This window comes from Pezoporus flaviventris, unplaced genomic scaffold (assembly GCF_033815535.1).
Source record: "Pezoporus flaviventris isolate CSIRO_AGI_PZ_B2104156 unplaced genomic scaffold, CSIRO_AGI_Pfla_v1 ptg000097l, whole genome shotgun sequence".
Classification (NCBI taxonomy): Eukaryota; Metazoa; Chordata; class Aves; order Psittaciformes; family Psittacidae; genus Pezoporus; species Pezoporus flaviventris.
Genome location: NW_026892645.1, coordinates 6,614,455 through 6,632,652, shown reverse-complemented (window position 1 = coordinate 6,632,652; position 18,198 = coordinate 6,614,455). Strand labels below are relative to the sequence as shown.

Sequence of the window (18,198 nt, the reverse complement as noted above, 5' to 3'; positions counted from 1 at the left end):
CTGTCAACCAAGGCTCTGTCCAACCTGGCTGGGGCCAGGGATGCAGCATTTACCACTTCTCTGGGCAGTCCATTCCAGCTCTTCACCACCCTCACAGTGGAGCTTCTTCCTTATATCTAACCTAAATCTCCCCTGTTTCAGTTTAAACCCATTCCCCTTGTCCTAAAGTTTAAGAGAGAAAACCAGGTTAATTTTAAGCCCTTAGTTACAAAGCGCTGAGCTCCATCCCATGGTGATGGGGAGAAGCTCCATCCCGGGGGCCTTGACCCTCCAGAGCTATGAAGACCTTGGAAATGAAGCTCATTTCTCCCTCAGTCTGAGTGGAGCGGGGAGTCCTCAAGACCCAGAGATCCAGCAGCTTCTAATTTGGAACAAGAAGAGTCTTAGGCAGGTCCCAGGTTCAAAAACCCTCCCAAACAAGATCCTGCTGCAGTTTCCAAGCCTCAGCTCCATAGGGACCGAACTCCTGTAAAGGTTATGGGGGAAGGGTGCCCTGCTCCAGAGCCATGAATGCACCTTCTTGTCCACACGGAAAAGCCTCTAAAAAGCATCTCTTTGTTTGAATGAGATCCCTGTGCCGAGCAGCTCAGGGGGGTTTTTATTTGATCCTAACCCCCTTTCCGCTCGGTTTGAAGGTTCGCTCCTGTGTGCAAAGCTTTTGAACGGGCTCTATGTGGGGATTAAATGCAATTTCCTCTGTGCTGCTCTTCACCCCCCGCCCCCAGCCCCATCCTTTGCCATGTTTTCCTTGGCAAACCTTCTGACGCTCCACTGGAGCTGCCATGTCTTTGGCGTCCTGATGCTGCACGGGTGTTATAGCTCCCGTGCTCCCAGCCCTGCTCCGTGGGAACGGGGCATGATGTTTGCACAAACACCCCTTTACCTCCTGTAACACATCCTTGCTGGGAGCTGGGGAGCACCAATCCCGTGCTGCTCCTTATCCTAAACTGGGAGGTGCTGGGATAGACTGAGATTGCTTTGCACAGTCATCACTTGCAGACTGGTTTGATGCAGGTTAAGATGTATGGATAGATCCAAGCTTTTTCCCCTTGTACCTCAGTGTTTCCTGAGCTCTCTTCCTTGCAAGGCTTATCTTGGATGGGCACACATGGGATGTAGCTGCCTTATGGCTGTTGTGCTGAATCACAACCTCACAGCCTGTCCCCAAGATCCATTTGTTTGCTACCTTCAATCCATTCATTTTAGTGCCATCAAAGACTCAGGTTCTTCTTCACCCTCCTCAGTGATGCTGGGGCTCAGAGAGCTGCTTGCTTTCTTCTCCTCCCTGGTCGTGTCTGCTGCAGCGCTGCATGCACCCAGCATTGCTGCTTTGCTGCCAAAGGACCATGCCAAGGGGATATCTTCTTGGCACAACCACTGATCCCTGTCTTGTTGAGCATCACTGCAACAGAGCTGGTGTGAGCTGGCCCTGTGCAAGCTGGTGATGCCAACCTGTCCTTTGGACCCCTTCACAAACTGAAGATGTTTGTGTAGAATGAAAGAAAGGTCAAAATGAGGGGTGCAATGGGGAGTGCTTCAAGCTCACTCACCATCAGTAAACCGCTTGTCTCCATGTGTATGCTTCCTTCTTTATAGGGTGATCCTGGCCAGTTGGGAACCCCTGGAGAGCAAGGCCTCATTGGTCAAAGGGTGAGTACAGCACCTTCTGGATGAGCTGCTTTGCCTTAGTAGTTCCCCGGAGGCTCTATTCCCTGTTCACTGTAAGCCTGGGCAGACAGACCCTGCTCTGAGCATGCCATAACCCTTATGGCCTTTGTTTCTCCTGCGGGTGATGGCAACACCCTCCTCACAGAGCCTCTCAGCTCCAGCTCAGCATCCTACGTGAGCATCCCCAATGGTACAGTGCTGCTTTGCTGTGACCCCCTCACGTATGAAAGGGGCAGTGTGGAAACAGACCTGTCCTGTTCACCAGGAGGATGCAGGGAATGCTGGAGCAGAAGGCAAGCATTAAGCAGGGAAACACTGGCTACACTATACACAGGTGGGACGGAGCCAGGGGTGGGATGAATGTGTGGATTGAATCCAGCAGCACCTCTTGTCCCTTCTCAGGACTAAGGTCAGTTGTTGGAGCAGGATGGGGAAGCCCCAGGTTAAATGAATGCAGACTGAGCCCCCTTTTCAGCACAGGGAAAAGGTCTTCCCATAGGGTCCATGGAGGAGAAACTGTGTCTCAGAATAAAACAAGAGGCTGAATTCCTGCTCTTGCTCCAGAAGAGCTTGTTTGGCATCAGGATGTGAGATGGGACATGTCAAAGGGCTGGGATCCTGTCACTCGCTGCCATGAATCATCTACAGAAAGCTTAGGGAAAAGCCTGTTTATGTACATCCTTATGGTGCTTGCCTCTGTCTTACAGGGGGAACCAGGGCTGGAAGGGGACAACGGGGCACCCGGCCCAGACGGTGTCAAGGTAAACCTCACTCTCATGGCACGTTTCAGCTCTCACATCCCCATGCACTCAAGGTCCCGTGATTCCCAGGGCCAGGTTGAAGCTAAAGGGGTCATTGGGCCCTCTGGGCAATAAACCTCTGCCCTGCTCCCTCTAAGGACTCTTATCCTGCAAGCACATGTAATGGACTCCTCCTGTTTCACTCCTCTGCCCGCGGTTTTGGCACCTGATCAGATCTCCAAAAAGGTCAAGTTCTCCAAACTGTGGTTTCCAACAATTTGTCTGGGTTATTTGAGTCTTTGCAGATTCAATTTCCAACTAATCAGGAATTTCAGGGCCTGGCAGGGGAAACCAAATCACTGCCCTGCACCACTGGTCAGAGCATTGCTAGAAAGTAAAGAAACCAGATGCCCTTCCTCTTGGCAAAGCTCGCTCAGGGCTTGTGCTGTGCTCTGTATCTCACTGCTGTGGGCTTGCTACCTGGCCTTTGGAACAGGCCTGATTCCTGTCCCTGCCCAGCTGGTCTATCCAAACAGGCCAACAGCTTTGTCCCATGGAAAGAAACAGCAGCCAGTCCCACAGCAACGCGATTTATTGTGTCGTACTGGTTAAGCTGTTTGCCATGTGTCTCCGTTCCGCTTATCTCTGAACGCTGGACCAAGAATAAGACTCTTCCTTAAAGACAGTCAAGACTTCTGTATTCTCTTGCCACCACTATCCCTAAGAGCTCCTCAAACCAAATCTATTCAGCCTGAATGTGTCTCTGGACAGAAGAGCGTGTGTTTAATCAGAAGGGGTGTTGCTGTGCTCTCACAATCATAGGTGCAAGTAGGAAACGACTGTTAAAGCCAATCTGGTTGCACAAGTGTTAGGTGCTGCTCTCAGTACAGAATTGGCCTTTTTGGTTGTCTCCATAAAATTCAGTGCTATCAATTGCAGGAGCAGTGATTTGATGTGATACCTGCTGCTCAGGCCACAAATCCTTCACCAGGGCGAGATGACTCTGTTGTGCAGAGGGTTTATTTGAGCCCTGGGCTGATTCCCATTTGGCACCAGGAGCCAAAAAGCTGCTCCAGACAAACCTGTCCTATTATGAACCTTGCAGCATCCCAAGCTTAGGCAAGAGAGACTTGCAGCTCTTGTCTGCTTGTCTCATTCATGTGGGAGGTTCAGCTCTTATTGAAGGGGAAGCAAAGGGGTTCACATTACCCTGTGTAATGGGGGAGTTCCTTCCCCTCCAGCCAAGACATTCAACAAAACACAAGAAACCTGGTTTTGCTCATGTTTTAAATGTCAAGTGTATTATGACTCATCCTCATTCATCCTTTCCCTCGCAGGCTTCTTCCTCTCAGACTCCTGAAATATTAATTATGTGGTGGGTTTTTTGCCTTGTCCAGTGACCCATGCGCTGTGTGGGTATGAAAAGTTCCCACCCTCCTCTCTTCCACAGGGAGACAAAGGAGACCAAGGCCTGGAAGGAGAGAAAGGAGAAAAAGGCAACGAAGGACTGAAGGGAAAGGAAGGGCCTCCTGGATATCCCGGCATCACAGGTGTCCGAGTGAGTCTGGAAACCAGCCTGGACCCCATGGGGTCCCTGAAGCAATCACTGCTCTCCCCTCTGAGCTGCATAGGCGGGTATCGAGTCACCAGGGTACAGCATTGTGCTCTCCATAGGGCCACTGCACCCTGGTTTCCAGATCGGAGTGACATCTTGCCCTAGAAAGATCAGCTCTTGTCTAAATCCCTGTGTCTAAGATGACTTTAACGTTCCCAATGGCTGCGGTTTGAGCCCAGGGGTGCAGCACATGCTCCCCAGCTCAGGCTTCAGGCACACACCGAGCTTTGGGCTGCAGAGGGCAAACCAGCTCGTCTAAGAGACAAAATCCTTTTGCACTAAAAGGAAGCTTTCAGTCCTCTGAGAGACTTGATTGCACTTAAACCCTAGTAAGAAATAGGCTTTTTCTTTCCTTTTTTTCCCCTTCTTCTTTTGTTTCAAATAAGGGCAGTGATTACTGTAGGCATTAATACGACCCTAACAAAGCATGCCATATTCCAGCAAAACTCCTAGGGGCAGCCTGAGAGGGAGACGCAGGCAGTAAACCAGGACTTAAAGCAGTCCCATTTGAGATGTCACTCATTGCAAATGGTGCCATAAAGTGTGTTATTTTTGCAAAGACCTCCATCCAGGAGATGGTTTGGTCTTTCCATCAGGATACACACTTAAGGTGTGGATCACTTCCCTGCTCTGCCATAGGGTTTGGGACACGGTGCCTCTGCTGCACCTGTGAAATGGACCACCTCGCAGGGTATAGAGAGGGATGTGCAAAGGACTGTGAGGAACTGATTTTCCCCTGGCTGGCACTCCAGCCTTGGCCTGGAGTTTGGAAATGGCCAGCTTTTGCTTTCTCTCACTTCTCTTTGATGATTACTTGCTTAGTTCTGGGTTTCTCCCTTAAATATAGAAAACAAATAGAACAAATTAGCAGGAAATGATCCCTGGATCCTCAATGAATATCCTCGACATGTCTGGTTCACTTGGAGGTCTGATTCTGGTGTCACAGAAAGTGTGATTTTGGCTCTGGGATAAGTCTGCACGGTCTGGCCTGGGGCTCATTCAGTGTTGCCAGATGAAGGATAGCTCTGCCCAGTGCCCCAGCGGGCTGCTCTGCAAGCCAAGTCAGGTCCTTCTGCTTGAAATGCAGACGATGTCATCTTGACACCATGATTTATTCATTGTAATTATTGCTGTGGATCAAAGCTCTCCGACGTGCAAGACTTGTGAGGTTCTTGCTGTGCAGCCATTGCCTGGCTGGGTTGGATGCAGCCAGCCTGAGCGGAGCGGCCGTGCTCGCCTATAGCACAAGCCCTGTTCCTGATGCAGCCAGGGAACACGCTGGCTCCCACCCCACACGTCTCTGGATGTGTCAGAAGGAGCCCAGGTCTGACCAGGTTTATGGCAGCTCTGAATTCCCTGCCCAGGATGGGTGGGAAGTGATAGGGCAGGCAGGTACCTCTGAGAGCTGGGAGGATGCTCTGTGTTGGAACAGATTGTTTTCCCTTTGGTGACATGGTGGCTGGCTAAAAGAAGGACAAGGAGAAGGGTGCGAGGGGATGGAGGCAAAGGGGCTGGTTTCATGTTGGTTTTGGGCTGAGGTTGCGGTGTGAGCACTGACTCGCCTTGAAAGTGGAAACGTTGGCTCAGTACTGCCATGCAGCACCATAAATGTCCAGAATAAGGCTGTTGTCCTGCCCTAAATAAGGCCATCCTTGGCCCCAGCCCCCTGTATCCACAGGGAGCTCTTTGCAGGATTGGGACCATACCAAGGGGTGGTATGGCATGGGGTGGTTCCCAACATCCCGGCTCCCTCCCAGCTCCATGGACAGCCACCCTCAGCACCCGGCCCTCCACGTGCTGTGCTTCTGGCTGGTTCACGTGTTTATACAGTGCATGTTTTAAGAACCCAATAAAAATACTAAACTCATGCAAAAGCCATATTAAGTTATAGAGTATGAAATATAGATTCTCTCAGACTCCATCCCCGCTGTTTGCCAGCATGTCCCTGGGAACATGATGCCATAAAGAGTCAACAGAGCCAAGATTCCTGCTCATAATCACTCCCTTTTGTGTGTGTTTGTTTTACTGCAGACTGCTATATTTCCATCTACTATTTTAATGTGCTGCTTTGTATATCCCTATGTCTTAACTCAGGGCAGACTGTCAGAGACCACATAGGCTCCAGATAGCATTGGCTCCCCTGCCAAACGCCTGGCCATTACCTCATATATAGGCTGGTGTTCCTGTCTTGCTGAGGTAATTTGAAGATGGAAGTCCTCTGATAGAAGAACAAATAATTTTTCCTTTCCCATTTTTGAGACTTTTATCCCACCTTACCATGGGGAAAAGGTACAAATATCCATGGGATCCTCCTTAGGTTTCTGCCAAGTTGACAGCTCAGAGATGCTAAAGATAACGGCAACCGCCTCCCGTTCAGTTGAGTATTGGAAGCTGGAATATCACATCAACCCATCCTCTGCAAGGCAGTGCCACAGAAGTCACCACAGGCACAGTGACAAACCCATCCATTGGTAGGGAAATTGCCGTAGGAAGGTACAGAGCCACTTATAGTGTAGGGAGGAGGCACGTTGGGCTTGGGTGTGCTGCAGTTATTGTGTGCTTGCACATCACGCATGTTACATATGGTTTTAATACATCTGACAGTGTTAACACTGTCCAATACTCAGTTTTACAGAGAACTGCAGCTATTACATCTTCATTTGGTCTCTCCTGGCATGACACCCAGAGCCCTTACCTCTGTGCTTCATTGCATTCCTGCCTGGATCTGCTGACGTTTCCCTGGACTAGAGATGTTTCCTTCTCCTCCAGTGGTGTGCTGCTCAACTACAGAGAGATGTTGATGTTTCTGTGCTGTTACTGCAAGAGACACACAAGGATCTGTCTGGTTACCTGTGCCAACAAACTAACCTCCATTTAGGAGTGCGTACCCCACCTTCAACATCTGGAGGAGATTCACATTAGCTTAAGGAAGCTGACGCCCATCTGCAGTCATGGACATAGAGAGAAGCTTTTCCTGCGCCTTGTATTGGCTTTGTGTTGCCCTCTGCCTCGGTACTAGAGGGGTCCCACAGAGATGTGCCCCCCCTGAGCAGCAACAGCCTCTGGAAAAACCCTTTCCATCACATGTTCCCACAGCTACATCCCTTCTTGAAGGATTTTCCTTAACACCAAGGACATGTTTAGTCTTAGTCTTGATTTTGCTTATGTCCAGAGGAATGCGACACTTCACTACTGAGTGTCCGCCTGACCAATGTGGGAAATGAGGCATCTGGTTGCTCTGAAATGCTTTATTGCTGGTACGTATTCAAGCCCATTTTGCACATATTGGTATGGGGCAAAGGCCTGGTGCTGGCAGCACCCTGTTGTAGCTGGGGGAGCTTGGCAGGGCATGTACGCCATATGGAGATGGCCTAGTGCAAGGGATAGAAGGAGGCTAAGCAGTTCTTTGGTCTGCACAGTCATAGAGGAACGTGGGAGACGGCGGATGAAGAAGGGATGTGCTAAAGCACCTTCAGTGGTGGTAAAGCTGGAGGAAGCATAAAAGGTCTGTGCTGCTCTTCTGGGTCATGGATTCCACTTGAAGCTGAGGAACTTGGCTGAAAGGAAGGTCTTGGTGACACTTTCCATCCTTGGTAGGACTTCCCCACCTGACTTTGCATTCAGCCAGCCAGAAAAGAGACGTTCACCCAGCGACTGATCCCTACAGCAGGGACACAGCTGGCTTTACCGAGCAAGGCTTCATTTTCCAGAAAGCCATCCTGATGCTTGGAATCTATCATAGATACCAAGACCACGACCAAGATTCCCTGGCACCCAAGAAGCATTGTTGAAGACTCTAAGCTCTAACTTGGCTCAGCCGTTCCCAGTGTTAACATATCTGAAAGCTGGTTTTAAATCCCAAACCAAAGCAGCAGGGAGGCCCCAGCCATGTCCCTGGGGACAGCCTGTGCGTGGTTCAAAGCCAGTGGATTTCAGCAAGCTGAAGCTGGTCCATGAGTCTCCCAGCTGTGGCTGGCAGGTCTCAAGGCAGCTGGAGCTAAGTGAGTATCTATCTTCTGATCTCTTTGTCCAAGTTCACACTTGGTGACAAAGCTCAACAAAGGGATGGGCCAATTGTCCCCTGGTCAAAAGGGAGAAATCAGGGCATCAGCACACAGCTGAGTGCAAGATCAGATTTGTGCACCTTTCCTGAGCTGCTGTCTCAAGTATTACCTCCTTCCAGTGCTTTCAGTCTTCTAATACAAGCTTGTTGCCTTCATTATCTTTGATTCTCTTCTGAACTTGGCCGTTTGACCTCTAATTGGTTCATTTGAGCCACAAGGAGCTGCAAATCTCTTCCCCTTGCAGAGCATCAGGGGTTGCCTGGGCATCTTCATTCGGAGAGAATGGCTGGAGGAGCAAATCCTGGGATCAACAGAGTAGGGAGTCCACTGAGGATCCAGACTTTCTGTATGGGCAAGGACGTGTCTCTGCAGTCTGTGGAGAGACTGAAAGGTACAACAGGCTGTGAACCCTGCGAGGCATCCATCAGCAGTGCAAGTGCCATGGTGTAGTTTGCCAGAATAAGAAGATAATTTACCTGCCAATCTGTAAGTGTCCAAGTGCCACAGAGCCTGAAACACCCTGAGAGCACTGTTGGAGGGTAAAGGAGCTGGCTCCCAGTCCATCCTGCTCTTTGCAACAGAGGATGACAAGAGGTTGAAGTCAATCATATGCAAGCATCAACCTGGACACAGGTCCCTGTGAGCATCCTCCCCCACCAAGTGCTTCTCCCCGCTGCTTCTCCTCTCTACCTACAGCGAATACAGCACTTCATCCCTTCCCTCGGAGGACAACTGATCCACCAGTGGTTGTGCAAACAGCCCAAGCCAGCTGGCAGGAGGGAGGTGGTGGGTTTCCAGCTGCGCTCCGTAGCTCTGCACTGTGGTTTTGGTAATGCACTGGTTGTCATACAAGGCAGACATCTGATAGCGAGGGGTTTACAGTTCCAGGAAAGCAATTGGAGAGCCCTGTAAGCACTGAAATACAACATGCTCTGAAACAAGAAAATCCCTCATTGTTCAGCAGATCTGGGAGCCGAGTTCTTCTCTTTTTCCACTTCCTTTTTAACCTGAAACCCTATCTGCGGTGGCATTCAAGCCATCTCAGGACTCGCAAAGCTTTGAGCCAGACCCTCCAATGATATCAATCACCATAAACAGTTACATCAGAGATCTGGCTGCATGTGCTGGCCCTGCTGCGTGGCACAGACATGCACCAAAAGGGCTTTAAGGGCTGATGCAACAAGGTCCAAAGTCCTTTCCTTTGCTCTCCAAGAGGGTGAAGTGATGGAGCTGGGCTGGGGTAGAGGAACTCGCAGTGCTTTGCACAGGACCCAGCCCAGCACAGAGCAGTGGTGAACTTGTGGTTCTTGGCTCCAGCACTGTGGTCTCAGCCACATCACACCCGGCAGCAGCTCCACACGCAGCACTGGCTGATGTCCTGAGTTCAGCATCCTTCCCATTGTGCTCTCATTTCTCCGTCATCTGCAGGCTGCAATCCTGAAGAGGAAGAGGAGGACTCGCTGGGCAGGATAGATCTTCTGCTCTGACCTAGCAGAGCTGCTCCAGACACTGTGGTCACAACTGAGATGGGGCTGGTTTCTGGTCTCTGTAACACCAGGGGCCCATTCCCATCTATTCTCTCTCTCACAATGTTGTCCAAACATCACTCACAGCAGAGTTTGTCCCAGGGTGGGGATTTTTTGCTCTTTGTTCTTTTCTGTTTCCTGCCACTGAAAAACACAATTCCAAGATTTTCTGTCGCTGGATCCAGCCATTCACTCCCAACACTTGAGCTCAGGGACAGCTGGCAGCACCACATCACTTCCATGGCATCCAGCTCCCTGGAAACACTGGGGCTGCCGAAGGACAATCCTGGAGTTACTTCTGGTTTTAATATCTGCTCTCCATGCAGGAATCTCTGGGCTTTTTATAATGTGCTGAGCTGCTGTTTCCTGGGAAAGCTGTTTCTCATGGAGCTGTCTGTGGAGCTCTCACTTGAAAGAGGTTTCTTAAACTCCCATAACTTCAGGGTGTGGGGTTACCCCCAACTGAGCAATGGAAGGGATGGAGGATACTGGGCTTGGTGTGCAGGAGAAGGCTATGAGAGCCCTGGCAGTGTGTCAGGAGGAACAGCAAGCTCCTCACACCCTTAATATAGGAAATGAGTACTATTATTCCTAATCTTTCACTTGAGTAATGCATTAGCAGTAGATAGACAACATAAAGTGACTTGCCCAGGGTCATGCAGGTTGGTCAGTGGCAGAGAGGGACCAGGAGCTCCTCAGCCCTGCTTCTGTACCCTGTGCTGTGGCTCAGTATGGGCTGTACTGTCCCATGGGCATTAAGATAGATGTTTCCTGAGCCAGCTCTGCTTGTCAAAGGTCTTTTTGCTGCAGAGCTGAGTGTCTCCTGGGACTGTGCATGGCCCCCATCCCAAGCCACAGCTTACCGGACTCCAGTTTCGATAGCTTGAAGGTGCTTGCACTTGGCCGTGGTGCATCGTTGTGTAACAGCCTCATGCAGCCCAATATCTAACAAAGCCATAAGCAGGTATTTGCCTTGCCTCAAAAATCAAAGGCGAATGGAGTTGCTCAGGAATGCAGTCAAACGTGCTTGAACTCTGCTTTGAATAGGGTGAGAGCAAGGGTCAGGGTGAGCGCCTCTCTGCATAAACTGCAATCCTCAGGTCTTATTCCTCCCTTGCAGTGTTGTCCTCCCTGGGCCACATAGCTGTAGTCAGCTTCTTCTCCTTTCACTTTAATCAGTGCTGATGGCCTCTGGTTCAGCCTGTTGTGTGGAAATCTCAGCATCCCATTTTATGGAGAGGTACACAATGGATTTTGTTGGTTGGGAGACTTTATTCTTGTCTACTATTCCGGTCTCTGTGACTCAGCCCCCCCAAAGCCATCGGTTTGGAGTGGTCCAGGGGTACCTGTGAGTCCAGGGAACCACAGAGCGGTCCCTGCGGAATCACTGCCTGCAGTGACCAAGGTTGCTCTCCTATAGCCCAAGGGGCTGCTGTCCCTGCAGTGCTGGCCAGCCCTGCCGGGTCCCTGTGCCGCTCGGGCAGGCAGGCTGAGCCCAGCTGGTCTTCGTTTGGAGTTAATAGCAGTTAGAATGAGCCAGAATGTGAAATGAATCCCGTTGTCTTGGCACGGGTTCTTTCCTGACTCAGGCAAAGGAGACGCGCTCTTTGGGCAGTTACTTGAAGATTCCCCTCCTTTATTGCAAGAGAGGATTTTGTTCCCCTCCTCTTCCACAACCCCAGGGCATCTGTGTCCTTCAAAAGGAAGACGTTAACCCTTAGTGGGTTTTGGGAGCACAAGTAGTGCTCATTAGTGTAAGTCGGGGTTATAGTGCTCAAGTGCTGTGGCTATTCCTTTATTCCCAGTCATCAGATTCCTTGGAGTGTTTGGGTGTCATCATGTATGAAAGCTTTACAGCTCAGTGGGGATGAGGGCTTGCACTTTTCCTGCACTTTGTACCCACCCATCAAGCCTTTTGGTGGCACTTTTGTCTGTTCTGCTTCCTTAGAGATGAGGAAATAGAAGGAAGGAGGGGGGGAAAAGGGATTTTCCCAGCAATAACAGATTAGTGGCAGTTCAGGGCTATCAGACCAAACCAGAGCAGCTCAGAGCACACAGCACAGCTCTGTACATGATTCTCCTTGCTGCCTTACGCAGTGACTGCTTTGAGAACACAAGTTAAATAGATCTCATCCGCAAAACCTGTAAGAGGCATATTTCAGAGAAACATCTGCATGCAGATAAGAATTTGTATTAAAAGAGAAGGTTTGGGTATGACATTTTGGGTTGGATTCCACATTTTAAGCTGAAGAAGTCGGCTGAAAGGAAAGTCACACTGATGCTCGATGTAGTCTTTCCATCCGAGATCTCTATATAGGGTTTCCCCACCTCGCTTTGCATTCAGCTCTACCTGCACTCACCACTCAGCTTCCACAAGCAGGCCAAGAGCCCATTACTTCCCAGTGATCCCAGTGAAGCCCTCTGAACCTTGCAGTACAATCAGGTCTTTCTTCTCAGGAACAGTTGAGTCTTTCTTCTCTCCCCATACTCATTCAGGAGCTGCTGCCCTGTCTCCTCCCCTTCCAAACTACTGCGAGGCAAAGTGACTGTGAAATGTGTTTCTTATAAATCTGAAACATTTATGTCTTCAAATGCCCGGCCCCAATAATCCCACTAATTTCCTGAGCGCTTGTGAACTGTCTTCCATAGAGGGAGACTTCTCCCGATCAAAGTTTATGAAGTAGAGGTTCTCATATGGAGACGTTGCTGAGCGGTAGGAAATTATATGGGGCTTTTTCATTTCCCTTTAAATGAGCTTGCTGGCCAGGCCCTGAACAATGTGGGTATGGTCATCCTATGTTTCCTCATCCTGTCTTTGGTGGTGCTTTAGCTTTTCTGCCCTTTCTATGGCCACTGCCTCAAATCATCACCATTGGGTTTTTTCCTCATCACCATCGGTGCTTTCTTTTCTTTATTCAGTAGCTACATTCTGCTTTTAGTATTTTTTCCTGCCTCATTGTTGGCAGGGAGGAGTAACCTCACACCTTCACTCAATGACCATGGACACGTGCTCCTGTTCCACAACAGTCCTGGGTAATCCTGAATCTGCCTGAGATAGAATCATAGAATAGTCAGGGTTGGAAAGGACCTTAAGATCACCCAGTTCTAACCCCCCTGCCATGGGCAGGGACACCTCACACTAAACCATGGCACCCAAGGCTCTGTCCAACCTGGCCTTGAACACTGCCAGGGATGGAGCACTCACAACTTCCCTGGGGAACCCATTCCAGTGCCTCACCACCCTTACAGTAAAGAATTTCCTCCTTATATCCAATCTAAACTTCCCCTGTTTCAGTTTTAACCCGTTACCCCTTGTCCTATCACTACAGTCCCTAATGAAGAGTCCCTCCCCAGCATCCCTATAGGCCCCCTTCAGATACTGGAAGGCTGCTATGAGGTCTCCATGCTTCCCAAAGATAGGCTTTAGGAAGTGAACTTGTCAGGTCTGTGCCCTCATGGAGCTTCCGTCCTTCTGCAAGCAAAGCAGGAGCATATCTGTTCTCTGAAGTGCCAAGAGGCAGAGTCCCCTTGAGTCAAACCAGGACGGTGAGTCACGTCTCAGTAACTGCTTCCCCAGACCTAGAGCATCACTGTGGGGGGAGTTTGGGTCTGGATTTTAACGCTGTTTGGCTCCATCTGGGGCATATCTCCCTGCAGTTCATTCAACTTCCTTGCTTTGTTTTTTCTGCTTGTTGTTGTTGTAACATAGACTTCAACTGTTGATGTTTTGAGAGTTTAAAGCTGGGCTGCTCATCTATTTGCTCCCAGTAAACATCGCTGTGCCGTGCAAGAGACTTGACTTTGCTGCCAAGGCCAAGAGCAGCTGAAAGCCTCTTTGTCCTTAAATATTAATCAATTTGCATTAGAAAACAAATCGTTTAGCTTTTCCTTTAGCGAATATCTATGGTCTTCCTGAAAAAAACTTATAAAACTTGGTCCTTGGAGAAGCTGGCAATGGAATTTCAAACATGCTAGACCTAAGACGAGAATTCTTTTGCTTTTCTTGGCTATTTTGGCATACCTGAAGCCACTTAACTGTAAAACCACTGCTTTCCACTGTCCCTAGTCACAGATACCATCATCTTCTGGAGGTACTGATATGCTCCTCTAGCGAAGAATGCAGCACATAAAGAGAAATCACCACTTAAAAATAACCCTGCTCATGGAAGAAGCTTGGAAAGAAGATTTGTTTTCTCAGCAAACCAGTAACCCAAAGCATACAACAAAATGTGTACAAACCCCAAGAATAAAAGCATCGAGTGTTTAGTGCCTTGGCAAGCGAACCCAACTGATTTGAATCCAGCAAAAAGAACTTGGAATTCATTACTCTTATGTATAGGCTTTTGTACGGTTTCTGCCCCTCGTTGCTGTCTCTGCTAAAGAGAGTAGGAACACTAGGAACCCTAGATGCTGGATTCCTGATGTACTATGGAGACCCTGGATGAAGCTACAATCTCACATGGCTATCCCATTCTTTTCCTTCCTTGTTCTGAGCCTTTTTCCATCCCTGGACAGATGAGTCAGAAGAACAGAAAGAAAAAGGATGTGACCTTTTTGAAGGCTATCACCGTTGTTGCTGGGCTTCCTGTTGCCTGTGTAACATGTGGCATGTGACAGTGCAGTGATTTCTGGGAACTTGTGCATACCGCTGCCTATGCGCCCTGTCAACGTCTGGGATTGCAACAGGCATCACATCTGGAACATCACAAGCGGAGATATCACATATCTGGGAACCCCAGACAAGTGCTGAGCTGCCTCTAAATTCATCTGGGCAAAATTCCTGCGTGGTTGGAAAAAGCACATCCAGGAAAATCAGGCATATGGTAGGCTTCCCACTCACTAGCAGAGCTCTGCTGGCCAAAGTCCTAGAAAGCATGCTGGTAGAGCACAGCAACATCCTTTGCTGATAGCGCTTACTCCACTCGAGGAGGTGACTCAGGCTCCAAGATGCAAGCCACGTCTCTGCTGATGGTGTCGCCAGCACAGTTTGACCCATTTATTTGTGCCAGTAAAGCTTTTAACTGGCAGGCAAGAGCTAGGAGCAGCGAGAGGAGCTCAGAGGAAGATCTCTGTGGCTCACTGTGAGGACAGCTGGTCTCGCTATCACTGTCAAGAGATGGAGATGCTGCCAATTCTGCTTTCTCCAGAAATGAAGAAGGAGCCGCACCCCAGCTGGAGGACCCAGGGAGCCTTCTGGAGCAGATGAACATCCCTGCTCAACAACGCCAATGCGTCCTAAGGGGAAAAGCCGGTACAGGGAGTTTATTGGAGCCCAAATTCGTGTTCAGACCTCACCAACAGAGAAAGACAAGCTGAAGGAATCCAGAGGAAGTTGAAGACTCTGTTTGAACATGGCACAGATCGCGTTTATTGCTGTGAGCAGGGCCTGGACTGTCGAAGTTGGGGTTGTATTTTGGTTTTTTCCCTCTCCCAGATGACTCTAACCCTGTATCTCTATTTCATCATTGTGGGTTCAAGGATGAACTTGAACACTGGCAGATTTTAGGAGCATTTTGTTTCTCAGATGAGGAGATTTAAGGCCTGAACCTGCCTCCTCAAAATAGCAAAGACATTTCCCATTGTGGATAGAAGCAAGTTGCTTCATTGCTTCCATGGGAGATGTATCCAGGTGGATACTGTGCTTCAAACTCTTCTGAGGTAACTGTGAGATCCTCATGTAAACACAGTGCCTCCACCCTGTGCAGTGATAAAAGCACATCTCATCCATGCACTAGTGTCTGCATTTTCTACAGACAACGAGCACGTCCTCATCCTGGGGATGGAGTCATAATGTGGAAGTATTTGGTTTGTATTTGTGTTACAGCACAGCAATTCAGGAGCACATCTGAGCATACAGAATTACTCTGCTGGAGAAGATCAAGGGCTTGGCCATCACCGGATCAGAACAGATTTAGATTAAAATGGGCTTTCTCCCATTTGTAAGATGTATCTATTGCCTGTGCTTCCAAAGGATCTTAATGCACAGATTGATGGAAAAGCACTATGCAACTGATTAGAAATCTCAGTTGTGTCTTTATTTGTTCACGTCTTGTTTTGACAGTAAACTTGTGTGAATGACTCCACTACTCACTCTCCAGATTTTCAAGCTACTGAACATCACAGTATTGCTGCAGAACAGGGTCTGTGAGCACTATATGCTTCACTACATATGTTACATCCAATCTGTGGGGAAGTTGAGGGACATGGTACCAGGTCCAGTGATGAGCTAGCTGAAGAGACGGATGGGGATGGCTATTTCTCAGGCTGATGCTTTCATTGGTGGAGGCTTCTCTGTACTGCCAAACAACATGGGTGACGTGGAGGCTTGGCACCCATAATCCATCATGTATTGGGGTTGCTCGGCATCTGTGGGAAAAGAATTCCAAAGGTGATCTCTTGGAAAGTGGCGGAAATAGTAAACAAAACCCCAAGTATGATGGTAGGGACAACAGAACAGGACTTGTGTATTCCTTGGCAGGGATCTGTCCCTTGTGAAGCTCTAATAGCGTTGGCAAGGTGGGCTCTTGAAATGCTTGACTAAGGTAAAACGGAGCTGTTCCCTTTGGGAAGTGAAGAACTGGCACAATTCTTTAGGGCTGTAATAAGTCTGAATTGCTCCTTTGTGCAAAGAGCAGGCACTTCTGAGGCTCATGTATCAGATCAGAGTGAAACCCCTTTGATATGACTACTTTATAAGTTGCTTTTGTTCAGCTGAGATTGCAGCATCAACGGTGGCGAACATTATACCTCAAGTGGGAGGCAGGAGAGCAGAGCACGGGATGCTGCGCTGGTGTGGGGATGCTGTTGAAAAGGCTGTTGCAGTTGCCAAAAAGCATGAGTTATTTTCTTCAGTGATGCTTCTGCTTCTCTCTGTCAAAACTAAAGTATGCAGGCAGCCTTGCAGCCAATGGGGCCAAACGATCTCCCCAGGCTCCCTAAGGAGAGTGTGCTGTGCTCGGTTACACAGCTGATTGCTGCTGTGTGCGTTGCAAGGAGGGCTGGCAGGTTCTGCACCCACACTGGGTGCACAAAGCAGCCCAGGGTTTGTTTCTGGTTGCTGTGGTTCCCACCTGGAGTTTGGCATCCTGCTGTGTTTCTAGCTGCCTGATCGGTGCGTTGTGATTTCTGTGTGCTGTGTGTTGCAGTAGTTATAGGACAAATAAAGGGAAGATCATTGCACTGTGAGTAGAAAGCTGGGCATGGCAGGGAGATAGAAAATTAAACCTGCTTTTGTTACAAGGCAGTGTGATATTATTTATTATTCTTATTATTATTACCACCAATTATTGCAAGGTAAAAATAAGGAGAATTCCTGTTCTACTGCCAGTATCCCAAAACCATGTAAAAATATTGATATCCCATTCAGTGCCATAGTTGGTGGTGAAAGACACAGCTCTTAAAGCAGTGGCGCACAGATGGCAGCTCTGCAGACCAGAGGGAACGTTTTGTGGGGGCAGGATAAATGTGCTTTCCCCAGTTCAGCCCTTTCTGTAGCAGCAGTGGGGTCGGCACCATATTTCAGCTCAGTGGATGATGTCTTCAAGGAGCACTGCTGAGACCCCTCTTTGGTATCCTCGAGGATGCTTGGACACATCAGATGGTTTTTCCATCACCCGCCTGTCTTTGACTGATCTGGAGATGACAAATGTCACCTTTCAGCCAGGCTGTCCTGTAGTCGCTTGTCACGGAGACCTTTCCACCTTTGAGCAATGTGGTTTCCTTCTCCTCCATGTGTTGGAGCAGCTCAAGAACAAACTCAGCTATACTCCAGTAGTACCTGTGAATTGTGGCCTTACCTGAATGACTTCCTTGTTGGTTCCCATGGGAATAGGATAGGATGGGTGAGGATACTATGAAGGTTGAATGTGCCAGGGAAGTGGCCTGGTTGGAATGGGTCTTCTTTGCTTTCCCATTCCAACAGCTTCTTTTTCAATCCTAGGGACCAGAAGGGAAACCAGGAAAACAGGGGGAAAAGGGCAAGCCTGGCCAGAAGGTAAGAACATCTCCCATTGATAACGTCTCCTCCTCTGGATCTCCCATTCTTTGTTCGTCTTTGCTATTGATCCATAGAAGCAGCTTTGTCCTACAGTAACATCAGTGCTTCCATTCTGCAGGGCAGCAAGGGCTACCAGGGGCAGCTCGGCGAGACAGGAGCTCCAGGGAAGGAGGGGCCGAAGGGGAACCAAGGCCCTAAAGGATCCCGAGGTACCCTGGGACCGATGGTGAGAATGCTTGATGCAGATGGTTGAACACAACACACAGAACCATGACTAGCAGTGGTGGGCACAGGCCTGAAGGAAGCAGAGAGCCCAACAGAGGCTTCAGGGCAATGTGTTAGATAGGTTTCACTGACCAAAACAGCTCAACGTGTGCCCTCAGCAGCACAGGAGAGACCTCATAGAGGCGGTTGTGCTGGTGTCATAGAATCACAGAACGTTTTGGGTTGGAAAGGACCTTAACATCTTCCAGTCCCAATGCCCTGCCATGGGCAGGGACACCTCACACTAACCCATGTCACCCAAGGCTCTGTCCAACCTGGCCTTGAACACTGCCAAGGATGGAGCATTCACAACTTTCCTGGGCAA

The 18,198-nt window shown here is 49.2% G+C and overlaps 1 protein-coding gene across 2 annotated transcripts in view; it reads left to right on the top strand.

Annotated features, from left to right (window-relative positions):
- Positions 1–18,198, top strand: part of COL27A1 (collagen type XXVII alpha 1 chain) — a 151,734-nt gene that overhangs the window by 111,199 nt on the left and 22,337 nt on the right. For both annotated transcript variants that reach the window (XR_009747519.1, XM_061477045.1), the window contains exons 35-39: positions 1,597–1,650; positions 2,376–2,429; positions 3,859–3,966; positions 17,553–17,606; positions 17,728–17,835. Coding sequence is in view for 1 of the 2 variants with exons in the window: in XM_061477045.1 (XP_061333029.1) it covers positions 1,597–1,650; positions 2,376–2,429; positions 3,859–3,966; positions 17,553–17,606; positions 17,728–17,835 (378 nt within the window). In the remaining variant the exon portion in view is untranslated. The remainder of the gene's footprint in view (positions 1–1,596; positions 1,651–2,375; positions 2,430–3,858; positions 3,967–17,552; positions 17,607–17,727; positions 17,836–18,198) is intronic.